The sequence below is a fragment of the Pleurodeles waltl genome, chromosome 12, assembly GCF_031143425.1.
Source record: "Pleurodeles waltl isolate 20211129_DDA chromosome 12, aPleWal1.hap1.20221129, whole genome shotgun sequence".
In the NCBI taxonomy this organism is placed as follows: domain Eukaryota; kingdom Metazoa; phylum Chordata; class Amphibia; order Caudata; family Salamandridae; genus Pleurodeles; species Pleurodeles waltl.
The window spans coordinates 686,802,235-686,818,804 of NC_090451.1; the positions used below are offsets into that span (position 1 = coordinate 686,802,235).

The 16,570-nt window shown below is 47.1% G+C and overlaps 1 protein-coding gene across 1 annotated transcript in view; it reads right to left on the minus strand.

Moving 5' to 3' along the window:
- The window catches only part of PLOD3 (procollagen-lysine,2-oxoglutarate 5-dioxygenase 3), a 179,745-nt gene that overhangs the window by 33,578 nt on the left and 129,597 nt on the right, over positions 1 to 16,570 (minus strand). The window contains exons 10-12 of the mRNA XM_069218723.1: positions 3,281 to 3,402; positions 1,165 to 1,269; positions 204 to 329 (exon numbers count right to left, since the gene is read on the minus strand). Coding sequence (XP_069074824.1) covers positions 204 to 329; positions 1,165 to 1,269; positions 3,281 to 3,402 — 353 coding nt within the window. The remainder of the gene's footprint in view (positions 1 to 203; positions 330 to 1,164; positions 1,270 to 3,280; positions 3,403 to 16,570) is intronic.

Sequence of the window (16,570 nt, forward strand, 5' to 3'; positions counted from 1 at the left end):
CCCAGCCATATGATCCAGTGATGAGTTGATGTGTGGCTGCCTTGTCTGCTTCCATTACTTACATGTCAAGGAACTCTATGGTCCGATTTATCCTCATTTATGGGTCCAAGAAATGGTGTCATTATTTACAACATACGGGTTACACAGGACTGCAGGAACAGGATAAGGCACAGAGGTAGACAGAGGAAAGAAAACAAACTTACATGCGCTTGCCTTGTACAATATCAACGTAATCCTCTGAGCGCGCATAATATCCCTCTGGGCTCAAAGCACCCCAGAAATTAGACCACAGTTTTCCATGTCGTGAAATCATTGGTGCAATAACCTTCCTGTAGGGCAGAGGGAAAGATTGAACAAAAACAAAGGACCATTAACGCTGGAGCGATGCAGGCTTCGACGAGAGACACCTAAAAGCTGCTATGCTGGATGCTCAAAAGCTTGATGCTCCTCCCGCAACTTTTGATTTTCAGAGTAAAACTAACAGGAGCCTGGCTCATGTGCTCGCTTGATGAAGCCTTCCACAGGTGCCCCAAGCTTGGTCCTAACTCAGCACAGTATCCCAAGCTCTCTAGGAATATGGGACCTTCTGGGGTATGAATCGTGAAATAGCCACACAACTGTAATATAGGTGCTTTTTGACTTACCCACATTGTAAACACTGAACAGCATACAGTGCGTAGTCAAGAAGGAAGTTTAAAATGTCTATCTTCTGGTCTCGTTCTTCCTTAAACAAATGCAGGCACAGAAAGATGGCTGGTCTTGTCACAACTAGGGAAAAACCCACCTCTGAGGAAAGTTCCTGTCACAAAAGGAACCCTCTATCCCTAATTGGGCTCAGTCATTTCCCAGCCCCCTCCGTTCCATCTCTCTCTAGTATGCCTACAGCATAAACTAGAAGGTCAATTTGATCACATCCAAGTTAGCCACGTTTAAAGTAGACCAATGTTCACGTTTCATTTGAAACATTCACCCTTTTACAGATATCTGCAGGCTTCCACCACCAGCTGCATCTCACGATATGACTTGCCCTCTACAAAAAAACAACAAAACTAAAAACACACACAGAGCTAATGTTGCAACCTTTGTTATGGTTTTGGTTCGAACTCCTCCAAAGGAAAGCAAATGCAGGTGTCTTCACACTGTACAACATCAGACAGCACTTACCGGTTCTCGCTTATCAGGACCTTCAGGATATCTGGGTTTGTGATGACAACCTCTGCGTCTACACTAAAGTAAAAATCGCATGTGTCATCCTGGCGACAGATGTCTCTGCAACAAACAAAAAATGTTGATGAGAAAATGTTAGCTGCTGTGTCCAGAAAACATTTTTTTTTCTCCACACATTTAAACTAATTTTGTCTTCATAGGAACACTAGTTCATCTAAATCACTTGTATTAAGGCAACAATCGATCTAGGCCCACACTGCCAACAAACGTTTCAGGGGGCATCAATTACAGGCTGGCGGACCAAGCCACTGAACCACTGTTCACTCTGGCAATAGCCAGCCTATTAAATCTTCTGTTCTTTTCTACGCTAAATGGCAGGCTCTTTGTCTTTTGTCTTTGCACTGGGGACGTTTTTGCTGTGCCACGGGACATGGCAGAACTTTGTCACTTATGCAAGCTCTGAAGACAGAATGTTAAAGGGGTGGTCCTGCTGGACACACTGAATGAAGCAGTGCCCAGTTACTGACCACCTCTAACCATCATCTTCGGTGTCAGGTTGGAGATCAACCCCCAACATCAATCTATCAGAAGGATGGAGGACAGCTGGAGGTTTGATAGAGCAGAAGCTAATCACATTTGGGTAGAGCCCACTCAGATTAAAATAGACAACCTGCCATTGCTGCTGCCAAAAATTGAGATGTTTGAATGGATTTCTAGAGTGGAATTTATATCTAGAACTGTCTTCTGGAGAAAGTGAATTTCCTGTCTTCAGGAGAAAAGTGAATTTCTGGTTCACAGTATATCTGACGTGGTACATTGATGAAATATGCGAAGACGAACTGTCTTTTTACAAACTCCATACCTTGTCAAGTTTTTAATTAAATAATTAAGGTCCTGTTTCCAAAAGGCCACCTGTCCATATCCACCCGTTTCGATACACAAATCAAAGAAAGTCACTACTGAGATAATAAAGATTTCAGAAGACATACGACAATCCCTCACATGGTGCATATAGCCAGGACTCATCTGTGGGGCTGTAGGAACGATGTGGCCACGCTGATATTTTTCTCCTGCTTACTGGACATCCTGGACCACAACAAACACTTTGGCAGGACAGTTTAGCAATGGTTTGGGGGTTCAACATTTGATGGCGTGAGACATGGGAGCCCTTCAAGCAATTTCCCACAAGAAAAGCAATGTCAGCAAAAGTTGGAATAGGGTTTTTAGACACAGTTATCACTATACTATGCTTCCTCAGTTTACAAAGGTTAGTAACAGGCAGGCCTGAAATGTTACACTACCTTTCTGCATAACCTTCTTTATGGCACAATAATATCTGGACAAAGATTACAGAGTGAAAGAAATGAACAAACATGTATTTTCCTTGTGCTAAAAATACTCCTGAAGAAATGAATGTGAGACAAAGTCAGCTTGTCTGACAGAGAGATGACAGAAGATTATGTAGTATCACAGGAACGCACACAAGTAAGACTAAATCGCTAAGGTAGTTTACAACCAGGCAGTTGTAATATCAGCTGAATAATAGTTGTTCAGGGCAAGGTACCATGGACGTCTCAGAGTTTGGGCATCTGGAACAAAACCACTTTGTCACCTGCCTTCTCGCAGCCTTACTGCAGGGTCTTTAAGAAGAGTAATGCCTGTTTTTATATCCTTCCAAATGGCTCGTGGACCAACAAACTTTGTTATTTTTTTACACTTCTCCAAGCAGTTCCTTGATAGCGTATCTTTTCTGTTCCAGAAAACATTTACGTTGCCTCTTCACAAACAAAAACTGTAGCAGTCTATCCTTGAACCTCTGTTGGATGCTCAGCTGCACCTCGCCTCATCTCCTCCAAGATGCTCCACAATAACTTTGCAACACTCCTTTTGGCATGCTTCACCTTCTTAGAAGACACAAAGGCCTAGTAGGAACTCTGCAGTGTTGTGTGTGGTTGCAAGACACTTTTCTCTGCTTCTTGTGACAGCTTTCAGTGTAATGCCTCGCACATGGTTCTTCGCCAACATCACAGAAGCAATGGAGAAGTATGATCCCCCATACGTCCCACTTAATATAGGAAACACTTAGCACCATCCAGATGTCAGTCTTACTTACATTGCCATGTCACGAGCTTCCCCCTGTGTCAACGCCTCCTCCGGCCCGACGATTTTAATGCTGGAAAATTTATGTTTGTGTTTTTCCCAGAAGGCCTGGATGTGCGGTTCATGGTAGACCTCCTAAAGCAAAAAGAACAACAACAAAATGAACGATATACATCAGATTTCAAAGGAAGGTATTACAGTAATACTAGAATACTACTTACTTGAAGTACTGACTCTGCATCGTTGAAACAGTCACTTAAGTCATAAAAAAGTTAATAATTCACTTATGCTCATATATATCATATCCATCAGTATAAAAGGCGATAGACAGATCCAGCACGTTGTGGAGCAACCACCACATTCAACAAATTTTCATTTTAGACTACTTACAATACTAAAAAAATCCTTCTCAAAACCACTTTGCAACACATATTACTAGTAATAAGGAAAAGTTAAACAAAATAGAAAAAGTACCCGGTCCCTTTAAGGCTCCAGGAGCTTCCACTACCCATTATGTCTTGCACTGGCATTGCCTCACACAGTCGTTTTTTCTTAAGTGAACAGTCCTGACTAGGATTGCGTTTCCAAACATTTTATTCCAGATGACCAAAAAGAAGCTGGGGAGAAGAGAAGACCCATTATGACTTTCAAGAAGATTTGCACAATGCAGAACCAGAAATACAAGTGACCACTTCTACATCGAATGATTTTCACTGATAGTCATTAACTTTAAAATAAAGTAGCAAACTAAAAAAAAAAAACAATTACAGCCCAGATAATGCGTTACTGAAGGTAAGTAACTTGTTCATCTGATAGAGACATCTAGCCACAGACTCCTTACTTTGGTATCTGATTCTGTAGTCATAGTAACCCAGAAGAAGGAACATAAACTGAGACCTCCCACAAATGTCTCTAAGTATCATAAAACTGGTCAAGAACAAGAGAAAAAGACCAGACAATCATAATAATTAACGTGAGTAATAATATACTGTATGACATCAAAACCTATGGGAGGAACCACAGGTAAATAAACCATAGGACATGAAAAACATGGGAATAAGCTCATCAACGTTAGTATGTCAAATGTGTGGCACAAGCGACCCAACAACATTGAGTCTCTAACCCAAAGAAAACTGGTCTAGTTCAAGTGAAACAGACCATGCGTTAATAAGAATACCTATGAGGAAACACATCTTCTGTAGTAAAAGAACTGTGTAAAGGACCACAGTAATAAAAAGTCATAAAAACGTTAATAGCATGGAGATAGTATCACCCATGACCAATACTATTAAAAATATGCTTTTAGAACAAGAACAGTCTAGAATGATTAAAAAAGACCAGCATTCATAATAATGTAGGTGTGCGCTAACATATTTCACAACGTAAAACTTGTGGGAGGAACCACGGATAAGGAGTCAAACAGTCAAAGCCTAGAATAAAGATAATCCATGTAAATATGACCAATGGGTGTAAGAAGCGAACAAACAAAATGAATATTAGGCTACTTCCTCCCTTAAAGAAATGCGAACCCATGCACAAACACCCCATCAATACTGTTGAAAGGGCACAGCAATTACATAATAAAGACAAAGAAAACAAGGGAAGAAACACTGCCCATGACCGTAGGACAGTAATGCCAAATGAGCTACTTAAGATAAATCTATTTGTCCATAAATGTAGACTGAAACTACAGGTTCTACCCTGCTGAAACACAGATCATCATAAAATGCAATTTAATACTATCTCTTTTCGTATAAAGGTATATCCTAACCAGACCTCCTCTATAAGACAGACAGAATATTTATTTCTTGTAGAGAAAACATCCATTTGTCCTCTTTAAAAAGAAGTTGAAGACAACAATAGCAATAATTTGGCATATAATTATACTTTTCCCCAGGAAAAGTAGCTAGAGATGATAAAAATATCTTCAACATATTCTCAATATATACACCTAGTGACACGAGAGAATAATAAACAATCTTCTATGTAGTAACCAATGGAAAATATATATATTTCTCTCTCTCTCTCTGTATACACTGAATAAAAAGTGGCCTTAGTAGAGTGGCTGAAACCAAGGCTAAAACGTGACTGTTATAATGAATAAGACTCCTCTACAGATGAACTACAAAACTGGTTAAATTATGCAAAATTGGACATTTTTCAGAATTCTGAAATAAAAGAATCAGCCCAATTTTGTATATTTACTCTTATGACAACAGTTCTAAAAGCATAAACCCAACCTACCACAAGTAGAGTCAGGTGCCGATGAAAACGGTTGTACCTAGATGAGGTATTATCATTTAACCTCCTCATGCACAGCAGATATAAATATCGTCACACAGAAGTACCTCTGAAGAGAGGAAAACCCTTCAAAAAAAAAAGGAAGTCTTGAATGCAAATGCAAAAACGCAAAACAACTGCTAAAGACTAATTAATATTATTTATTCTATATAAGAGACTGAACAGAATCTACAGAGAGACATGTATCAATGAACACCCATGCTAAACTGACATGAGCCAGGAAAAGAAAAGAATAATGTTCAAAGAACATGTTCAATACCATACAAATGTCTACACCAAAGTATAGAAAATCTATCAAATGGTGATAGCTTTCTAATATAAAATACTCAAGACCAAAACAAGGAAAGTGTTAAAGTCCCCAAGGTGCTACCTTCTGACTTCTAAAGTATCCAATTTTCCAAAAGTAGAAGAACTGATACTAGCATATCATAGGCAAAATAGAACATACACAACAATTAGTGTAGATCAATAGCTACCTTGTTTGACAGTACAAGGAGGAGTTAGTAAACAGATACACCTAGTCCTGTAGAATCCCCATAAAGAAACCTCTTTGAACAGAGATTAAACAATACACTAGCACTCCCAAGAAGCTGTTTGCATTACATGTTCCCTATAAGGGATACTAATTAGAAACTAACTCTCTGCTGGGGCGGGGGGGCCTGTGGCTTGCATCCAGTGGAGTAGGACACACTCCTACTGGCTCCCATCCAATGCTCCCTGACCCACCAAAATCCTGCTTGCCCCTGTGGCCCTATAACACACTAGCACTGGTAAAAAAGAAAACTCCCCTGGAGGATCCCGGAACTGGTGCAACCCTCACCTAGTGGTGACCCAGGACGCCGATTTGGAGCCCCGAAACGGTCAGCCGCGAGGGAGCCAAGATGGTGGCGGACCAAGAGACCCGCTCACAGTGATCTGGCGGTCACCTCTGCAGCTGCGAGGGCCACGAGAGAGGCCTGGGGAGACCACTGAAGGAAGGAGATGGCCTGCAGAATTCCCGCAACCTGAGTGCAGTCCGAGGCGTGGCGGCCTAATATGGTGGCCCCCCAAGCTGTGGAGGGCACCTTAGCCCAGGGGAGGTGGGCAGTTGGAGGGGGGGTGCCTATCGGAAGTCAGCGGCTGCCGGCTGGAACCGGGACTTCGGGGATCTGGTTGCAGTGCTTGGGGGACCCCACCCCTACCTTAACTTTCAAGAGGTGAGCCGTGGCAGCGCGGCGTGGGGTGTCCTAGGAGCGTCACGGGGCTGACAGTGTTACCTCACTGCCGCATGAGCACTGGAGGGCCCCTCACGTCGACCGGCCCTGCAGGTCACCAGCAGCTCTTGAGGATCCCAAGGGCAAGGAGAAGGCCTAAATGCTGCACACTAAGAGACCACCAGAAGCATACAGTAAACAAAGAACGCCCTACACGCGGGGCCCTGTACCTACCTGCCTCGGGGAGGGGCGGCAACACCGCGGTACCCGCAGGCCGTGCGAGGACAAGATCGTGTGGAGGGGGATGAGAGAGGGTTACCCCCCTGACTTGGCTGTGGCTCAATGAGTAGAGCATAATGAGAAGTCGGCACGCTTGGGACCGCTGGAAGCGCGAGTGTCGGGTAGGCTACACAGGGCCCCCATGTGCCTGCCCATCCCTGGCTGGGAACAGCAAAAGAAAGTTGAGAGGCAGCAGAACAAAACAGAAGTGGTTGTGGAAAACTCCCCTGTTATAGATTCTACTGCTTTGGAGTCCCACGAAGACAGGAACATGTGAGGGAATACGAGAGTGAGTGCTGCCTTAAGGGGAGCCAGCCTACAGCCTGAACACTGGGACTCACCCTTGCGCTCCAATGTGGAAAGTGACCAGGAATAGCAATACTGACCTGGGCTCACAGACCCTGTAACCAATGGCCCAAGCCATGATGCCCACTGGGGATGCGCCCCCAGGACCCACTCCTCAAAATCGACACACTGAGTGCAGACCTGGGTCTTTTACAGGATGACCATAGGCGTCTAGCTGAGCGAGTGACCATGAATAAACAAACACCGTCTGATCTTCATCCGGATGTCGTGGACATGCGAGTCAAAATGGCAGCTCTGGAAGCTAAGATACAGGTACTGGGGAACCATGCAGAAGACGGGAAGAGTAGATTGTGCAGAAATAAAATCCAGGATTTGATAAGCAAGGCAAATCACCCGTGAGGGTCTCAAGGTGCTGAATTATGGGCACAGGGAGATTAAGTGATTTTGCCAGAATCACAGGACGTTGAGCTGACACTGAGATGTGAACCTGGTTCCCCTCAGCTCCAAAGGAAGCAGCTCAGGCCTTTACGTCACACCCTCTCAACTGGTGGGCATATCCTGGAGTGTGTGGAAGGCGGGGACCCCTTGTCCTTCCTGGACGAGTGGCTACGCAAGGAGGTGGCACCAGATGGTCTCTCTCCCTCCTATGCGCTGGAGCGAGCTCACATGGTTCCGGGTAGACTGCCTCCACCTGGGGCACAGCTGAGGCCAATGGCTGCAAAGCTACTCCCCTATAAGGATCGTGACCACATGCTAGCCTGTGTACAGACAAAGGGTGATAACTGAATAGATAATCAAAAGATAATGAGTTTTCCAAATCAAATCAAATCAAATCAAATCAAATCATTAGCATTTATAAAGCGCGCTACTCACCCGTGCGGGTCTCAAGGCGCTACGGACAAAGGGGGTGGTTATCGCTGCTCGAACAGCCAGGTCTTTAGGAGTCTCCGGAAAGCGGAGTGGTCCTGGGTGGTCCTGAGGCTGGTGGGGAGGGAGTTCCAGGTCTTGGCCGCCAGGAAGGAGAAAGATCTCCCACCCGCCGTGGAGCGTCGGATGCGAGGGACGGCAGCGAGTGCGAGGCCAGAGGAGCGGAGGGGGCGGGTGGGGACGTAGAAGTTGAGGCGTCTGTTGAGATATTCCGGTCCCTTGTCGTGGAGGGCTTTGTGTGCGTGGGTGAGAAGTCGGAAGGTGATCCTTTTGCTGACTGGGAGCCAATGCAGGTGTCTCAGGTGTGCGGAGATGTGGCTGCTGCGGGGTACGTCGAGGATGAGGCGGGCCGAGGCGTTTTGAATGCGTTGTAGGCGAATTTGGAGTTTGGCTGTGGTCCCGGCGTAGAGGGTGTTGCCGTAGTCCAGGCGGCTCGTGACAAGGGCGTGGGTCACGGTTTTTCTGGTGTCAGCGGGGATCCAGCGGAAGATCTTGCGGAGCATGCAGAGGGTGAGGAAGCAGGCGGAGGACACGGCGTTGAATTGCTTGGTCATGGTGAGATGAGGGTCCAAGATGAAGCCGAGGTTGCGGGCGTGGTCTGTGGGGGTCGGTGCGGTGCCGAGGGCCGTGGGCCACCAGGAGTCGTCCCAGGCGGACGGGGTGTTGCCGAGGATGAGGACTTCCGTTTTTTCAGAGTTCAGCTTTAGGCGGCTGAGCCTCATCCAATCTGCGACGTCCTTCATACCCTCTTGTAGGTTGGTCTTGGCGCTGGCGGGGTCCTTGGTTAGGGAGAGTATAAGTTGGGTGTCGTCGGCGTAGGAGGTGATGATGATGTGGTGCTTGCGTACGATGTTGGCGAGGGGGCTCATGTAGACATTGAAGAGTGTCGGGCTGAGTGATGAGCCTTGAGGTACGCCGCAGATGATCTCGGTGGGTTCTGAGCGAAACGGAGGGAGGTAGACTCTTTGGGAGCGGTTTGCGAGGAAGGAGGCGATTCAGTCCAGGGCCTGGTCTTGGATCCCGGTGGAGCGGAGGCGGGTGATTAGGGTGCGGTGACAGACGGTGTCAAAGGCAGCCGAGAGGTCGAGAAGAATGAGGGCGACTGTTTCACCGTTGTCCATCAGGGTTCTGATGTCGTCTGTGACTGAGATGAGGGCGGTTTCAGTGCTGTGGTTGGTTCGGAATCCGGTCTGTGAGGGGTCGAGCAGGTTGTTGTCTTCCAGGAAGGTGGTCAGCTGTTTGTTGACGGTCTTCTCTATTACTTTGGCTGGGAAAGGCAGAAGGGAGATGGGGCGGAAGTTTTTCAGGTCGCTCGGGTCAGCCGTAGGTTTCTTTAGTAGGGCGTTGACTTCGGCGTGTTTCCAGCATTCGGGGAAGGTAGCAGAAGAAAAAGAAGAGTTGATGACGGTCTGGAGGTGCGGGGCGATGATGTCGTCGGCTTTGTTAAAGATGAAGTGCGGGCAGGGGTCCGAAGGGGCGCCGGAGTGGATAGAGTTCATGATGGATTTGGTTTCTTCCGTGCTGATGTGGGTCCAGTTGTTGAGGGTGATGGTCGGGGATGTGGGTTCGGTGGTGTTTGGTTGGGTCTGGTGTCCGAAGCTGTCGTGGAGGTCGCTGATCTTGCGATGGAAGAAAGTGGCGAGGGATTCGCATAGATCTTGTGAGGGCTTGACTGCGTTGGCGTTGGCGCTGGGGTTGGAGAACTCCTTGACGATGCTGAAGAGTTCTCTGCTGTTGTGGCTGTTTTTACCGAGGCTATACAAAAAAAACGCAAACTGTTCATAGAGGCCAAGCATCGACTCCGACTCGCAGGATGGCACACAGTTCTTTCACACACCCCAGGACGTGAGGAGCTGGCTAGATGCACATGCTGGACCCAGTGGAGAGCCTCACGACAGGCAAGACCACAAATGAAAAAGAGAAAGAGGCGTAGGCATCTGTCTAGCAGGCTTGCTCCATTGGGAGAGGAGGAGCAGAGAGCCCAACATCGAGCAGTGCAGAAAGTGGTGGCGCTGAGCGGGGGATGGATCTCGGCCCACCGGCTGTCAGGGGAGGACTCCTGGCACTCCAGCTCCTTCAGTGACGATCTTGCCAAGATCACGCCAAGCACAGCAGATTACCTCTTCTAGCACCAAGTGTTGGATGCCCCCTCCCCCCTCAATAGCCCTTAAAGGTTGGTGGGAGGGCCAGGTGGGACAGGAGCTGTAGGCGGGTGGCCAACTCGAGTTTGACGCAACACAGACTCTCCCACTGTTCCTTAATTGCTGGTTTACTATCTGCTTGTTTGGATAAGGGGGGGAACCCTACTTGTCCTGGGGAAGGGGAGTTGCTGGTTTTTTTTTCAGTTACTGTTGGGGAGGATATGTTGTGGTGCATCAACAATGTGTATGTGCCCTATTACAGGGATGATTGGTGTAGGGAAATGCCTCCCTTGGCATGGTTACCCCCTAACTTTTTGCCTTTTGTTGATGCCAGTTATGATTGAAAGTGTGCTAGGACCCTGTCTCCAGACTCAAAGAACCTGCACAGCGATGCATCCAGCGAGACCAGCGACCTCTGAGGACTCAGAAGACTAACCTGCACCTAAAGGACCAAGAACCTCCCGAGGACAGCAGCTCTGTCCAGAAACAACGACAAAACAGCAACAAGAAATCAACTCTCACTTTCCGCCAGAAGCGTGAGTCTTCACACTCTGCACCCGACGCCACCGGCTCGAGTTTGGAGAAACCAACACTGCAGAGAGGACTCCCAGGCGACTCCAATGATGTGGACACCATGAGTTGACCTCCCTGCACCCCAACAGCGACGCCTGAAGAGAGGATCAAGAGACTCCCCCTGACCGCGACTGCCTGGTAACAAAGGAACCCGACCCCTGGACCAAGCACTGCACCTGCAGCCCCCAGGACAGAGAGGAACCATCTACCAGTGCATGAGTGACCAGCAGGTAGCCCTCATCCTAGCCCAGTCGGTGGCTGGCCAGAGAAGCCCCCCTGTGTCCTGTCTGCATCGCCAGAGTGACCCCCAGGTCCGTCCATTGCTTTCAACACAAAACCAGACACCTACTTTGCACAGTGCACCCAGCCGCCCCTGTGCCGCTGAGGGTGTGTTTTGTGTGCTCCCCCCAGTGCTCTACAAAACTCCCCTGGTCTGCTCCCTGAGGACGCAGGTACTTACCTGCTAGCAGACTGGAACCGGAGCACCCCGGATCTCCATAGGTGCCTATGTGTTTTGGGCCCTCCTTTGACCTCTGCACCTGACCGGCCCTGTGTTGCTGGTGCTGTGGCTTTGGGGTTGCCTTGAACCCCCAACGATGGGCTGCCTATGCCCAGAAGACTGACTGTGTAAGTGCTTTACTTACCTGAGAAACTAATGTTTATTTATCTCCCCCAAGAACTGTTGATTTTTGAAGAGTCCACTTTTAAAATAGCTATTTGCCATTTTAACCAAAACTGTGTGTACTACTGTTTTAAATCAAAGTTCTATACTTACCTGTGTGAAGTACCTTGCATTTTATGTACTTACCTCAAATTTGAATCTTGTGGTTCTAAAAATAAATTAAGAAAATATATATTTCTATATAAAAACCTATTGGCCTGGAGTTAAGTCTTTGAGTGTGTGTTCCTCATTTATTGCCTGTGTGTATACAACAAATGCTTAACACCACTCTCTAATAAGCCTACTGCTCGACCACACTACCACAAAACAGAGCATTAGAATTATCTAATTTTGCCACTATCAACCTCTAAGGGGAACCGTTGGACTCTGTGCACCCTATCTCTCACTTTGAGATAGTATATACAGAGCCTACTTCCTACAATTGGGCAATACTCTAAGGGGAGTGGACACATGATGCCTTTGGGTGGAAGTCATTACCATACCATGATACCATGGTGACCCCCAACGACCTATAAATTTGTAACCTGGAATATCCAATAAATGTGTTCTATGTTCTATGACCAAGAGGTACAAAGTCCACTCATACCTACAACACAGAGTGCAGATCACACTATTCCAGAAAACACATTTAAACACTACAGAAGGGTTAGCATTGCAAAGCCGATGGAGGGGTGGCTCTTCTATACAACGTATTCAGCTTTTGCACGTGGCATCCTCATATGGCTTAGAGCAGGAATTCCCTTCCAATACACTGGTCAGATCGTAGATCCCGATGGGTAATATGTGATAGAGCACGGGCGTCTAGGCAGGCAAGATACAGCATTGGGCAGCATTTATGACCCCAATGTTAGCCAGACGGATTTCTTGGCCCATGTTTAACAGGCTAGATCCTATTAGGAGGGGACTATAATTGTGTCTCGCACCTGTAGACGAACCACTCCCACCCCCCTTCTTACGGGAAGCACCTGCAAGACAAGTATCCTAGACGTGGCCTGGCAACAGGAGTGGGGGCTGCTACTACTACTCGGTCTTTACTAATCTCCATACTCTCCATGTTCACCTAGATGCCCTCCTCTGTTCCTCTGATGTGCATGTGCTGGTAGCAAGTACAGAATATTTATCCCGTATAATCTCTGATCAAAATTCCCTACTGATGGGATTTCAGTGGAAAAGGGGTCGGCTTGCGATACCCATGTGGCGATTGCACCCAGACTCTCTAGACGATCAGATCTTTCAAGACCAGATTATAACATTTTTACAAAAATGCAGGAGCTGTGGCATTCACCTTATCAGAATGGGACACCTTAAAGGTAGTGCTGAGGGGACACTGCATCTCTGAGACAGCTGGGTTCTGACGCACACTGCTCCGGGAGACCTTGAAGCTGAGGAGTCTCTTAGGTTACTTGAGAAGCATTGCCTGAGGCACCTGGAGATACAACTGGAACTCCAGTGGCACAGGAGATGGTGGTGACAAAAGTTGAAAGACTGCGATGCTTCGACTATCGCAATTATATGATTGGAGCCCATGCGGAACCTAATCGTACAGGTCAGCTCCTTGCTTGGCTAGTGAACCCAGCTAAACAGGTATCTGGTATTGTGGAGCTGGCCACTGATGATGGCACCAGGCTTTACCTGCAGGATGATATAGACAGGCAATTCCATGACTTTGACGCTAAATTATACAGTGGGGTCGTAAACCCCTCCACGGCGCGACCGACTGAATTCCTGGAACCTCTACACCACCCTACTCTCTCACGAGAGGAGGCAAATGCACTTGGAGAGGCAATCACCCTCTAAGAGATTAAAGCTATGGCAAGGTATAGGTATAGAACAGACTGACTACCTTTAGAATTTTATGCCACATATTCGGAGATGCTGGCCCCTAGACTGGTGGACATGTTTAAAGCTGCTAAAAAAGAACGACTCTAGCCACTAGCCACAGTCCACCCAGGAGGCCCTTATAGTAACTTTGTTGCAAGCCGGGAAAGAGCCACATGATGAGACAATCTACAGGCCACTCTCCATGTTGAACACTGATTATAAAATATTGAGTAGAGTCTTAGCCACACGTCTCCTGCCACATATGCCAAATCCTATCAATCGGGATCTAGCTGGCTTTATACCGGGACTAAACACGGTCCACATCATCAGACGAATGTGGAATGATCCTAGGGGCTGTAACGCGAGAAGAAGGCAGAGCGCTGATACTAGCAATTGATATTGAAAAGGCTTTTTATAGCCTGGAATGGCACTTCCTCTATGGCGTCATGGAGAGGATGGGCCTAGGAGAGGGCTTCATGGTCTGGATGCGCCTACTGTACACTGGCCCGATGGCTAGAGTCTGCACCTGGCGATTAATATCGTAGAAGTGGGCGGTGGAGAGCGGACCAGGAGGGCTACCCTCTCTCCCCGTGCTCTTTGCTTCGGCAGTGGAACCCCTGGCCTGCTGGGCCCGCACCAGTAATATCTACCAAACTCTGACAGTAGGAAATCATATACACCACATATCGCTCTATGCAGATGACCTGCTTATGTTTCTCCAGGATGACCATGAAGCCCTAGAAGGAGCCCGGGAGATTCTGGATTGCTATGGATCCTTGTCAGGGCTTAGGTTTAACTGGCGCAATTCCTGCCTATTCCCAATTTATAACTGGGAGAAACCCCTGGAGGGCTTACAGCCCCTGATAGGGGAGCCTGACTTGTTCCAATATCTCAGAGTTTGCATACATCATACTTCAGAAGACTTGCTAGAGGGTAATATAGAAAGGGCGGTATGGTCCCGTAGATCCAGCACTACCTTCTTGGCGATGCTGCCGCTTGTGGGCAGGGTGAACCTACTGAAGATGGTGTCATTACTTTGAGGAAATCCCCTACAGCGAGGACTTGCAGCCTGGCGAGTAGCAGACATAGTTACAATGGGGGCTGTCTTCGAGGAGGGTGTGCTCCTTCCCTGTGTTGTGACCATTTACAAATAAAGATATGATCTGCCCAAGGGCACTTCTTTTTGCATGGCGCGATCACTGTGGCTATTTGCAAACTTTGGGGATGTGGGGGTGATCGAACCATCCAGAGCTGCTCACTTACAATACATTCTCACAGCATCAGGAACACACAAAGCAGTCACTTGCCTCTACAAGCGCTATCAGGGGGATGTTCAGACCCAACTGCTGGCCCTGAAGAGCAAGTGAGGGGAGGATCTGGGGTGGGTCATAGGCAAGAGGAATGGCAGGCTATTTTGTATAACACAGCTAAAGCGACCAGAAACAATAAGTTAAAGCTTATCAACTTTTATGTGCTACACAGGGCATATCTTACCCCCGGGAGACTCGATAGACATTTCTCGCAAACAGACAATGTGTGCCCGTGCTGTGATGAGCTAGGTGCAGAATTCTATCATATGTTTTGGAGCTGCCCTGAGAAAGCTACTTACTGGGGGGGGGGGGATATTGCAGAGATGCTGTCCGCCAACATAGAGCAAGAGGTCCCCTGTGAGGCCCATCATTTCCTATTGGGATGGTTCCACCCATAGCTAAGACAAAAGTTACTAGTCGTTTTCAGGACCTGCCGTTCGTTCTCCTAAGAGGGAGATCACAAGGCACTGGAAGAATCCACGAGGTCCAGGGCATTAGTAGACTCCCTGAGAGATTTAGAGGAATACCTAACTGGGAAAGGCTGAAACCTCCCACCGAATAACCTGCCGATAAACCCATAAGGGACTCCAGACAAGTGCTGATGATCGAGTGAGCAAACCTCCATAGCGCAATAATCCCCACACAAGAGAGAAGTAATAGGACTGCCTTATCGCACAGGACTACTAGATGCACCACGAGGAGGGAGGAAATAGGGAAGTTTGGGAAATGTAAATGCGATTTCAAGACGGCCTACTATGTTATGATAGGACTGGTGAATGTTGTGATATTAGATGAGCTGCTGGCTCTCTATGACATGATAACTAAGAGGTACTTGCAGATTTGTTTTCACTCTGTTAAGTGCGACCTGATGTTAGAACATATAGAACTCACAACTGTGTTGTAACTGGATTACACGATATGACCTCCTTGAATTCGCAATAAAGTTTGTTTTTTTAAAGAAAATAATCTCTGCTGAGAGAGCAACTCAATACTCTCAAATGAAAGTGCAATAGCTCCCAATTTAAGTGATCCCAACTATGTGTGTGTGTGTGTGTGTGTGTATAAGAAACCTTCCCTTCTGTACATGTAAGACATGCCTAAGGTATGCCCTAGGTAGCCCCATGGGCAGGGTGCTGTTTATGTTAAACGTAGGACATGTACTGATGTGTTTTACATGTCCTAACAGTGAAATACTGCCAAATTTGGTTTACACTGTTGCAAGGCCTATCTCTCTCACAGGTCAACACAGAGACTGCTTATAAATATCTTGTAAGTGCAGTTTATCATTGGGAGCTGATAGAGATGTGGAGTTTGGGGTCTCTGAGCTCACAATTCAAAAACACATATTTTGGTAAATTTGGTTTTAGATTGTCAGGTTGAAAATGCCACTTTTAAAAGGGGGGCATTTTCTTGCTTAACCATTCTGTGCCTTGCCTGCTTGTGGAATCCGTCTGGGTAAGACTGACAGTTGGGCTGTTTGTGAATTCTATCTAGACAGTGACACAAAGGGAGCTGAGGTGTAGCCTGCATATCCTGATGAGTCTCCTGAGCTAGAGTGGGGAGCTGACACTTACACCTGAAAGGGCTTTGTCTGTCTACACACAATGCAGACTCCAACACCCTGGTGTGTCTGGGGCCAGGCAGAATCTTGTCAATAACAGAGACTTTCCTTTGAAGTTTGCCAACTTCAAATGCAGAAAGTGGTACAAGCAGTGGACCTAAAACCGGAGGTTTTAGAACACTTCTGGATCAAGAGGAACCTCTACCAAG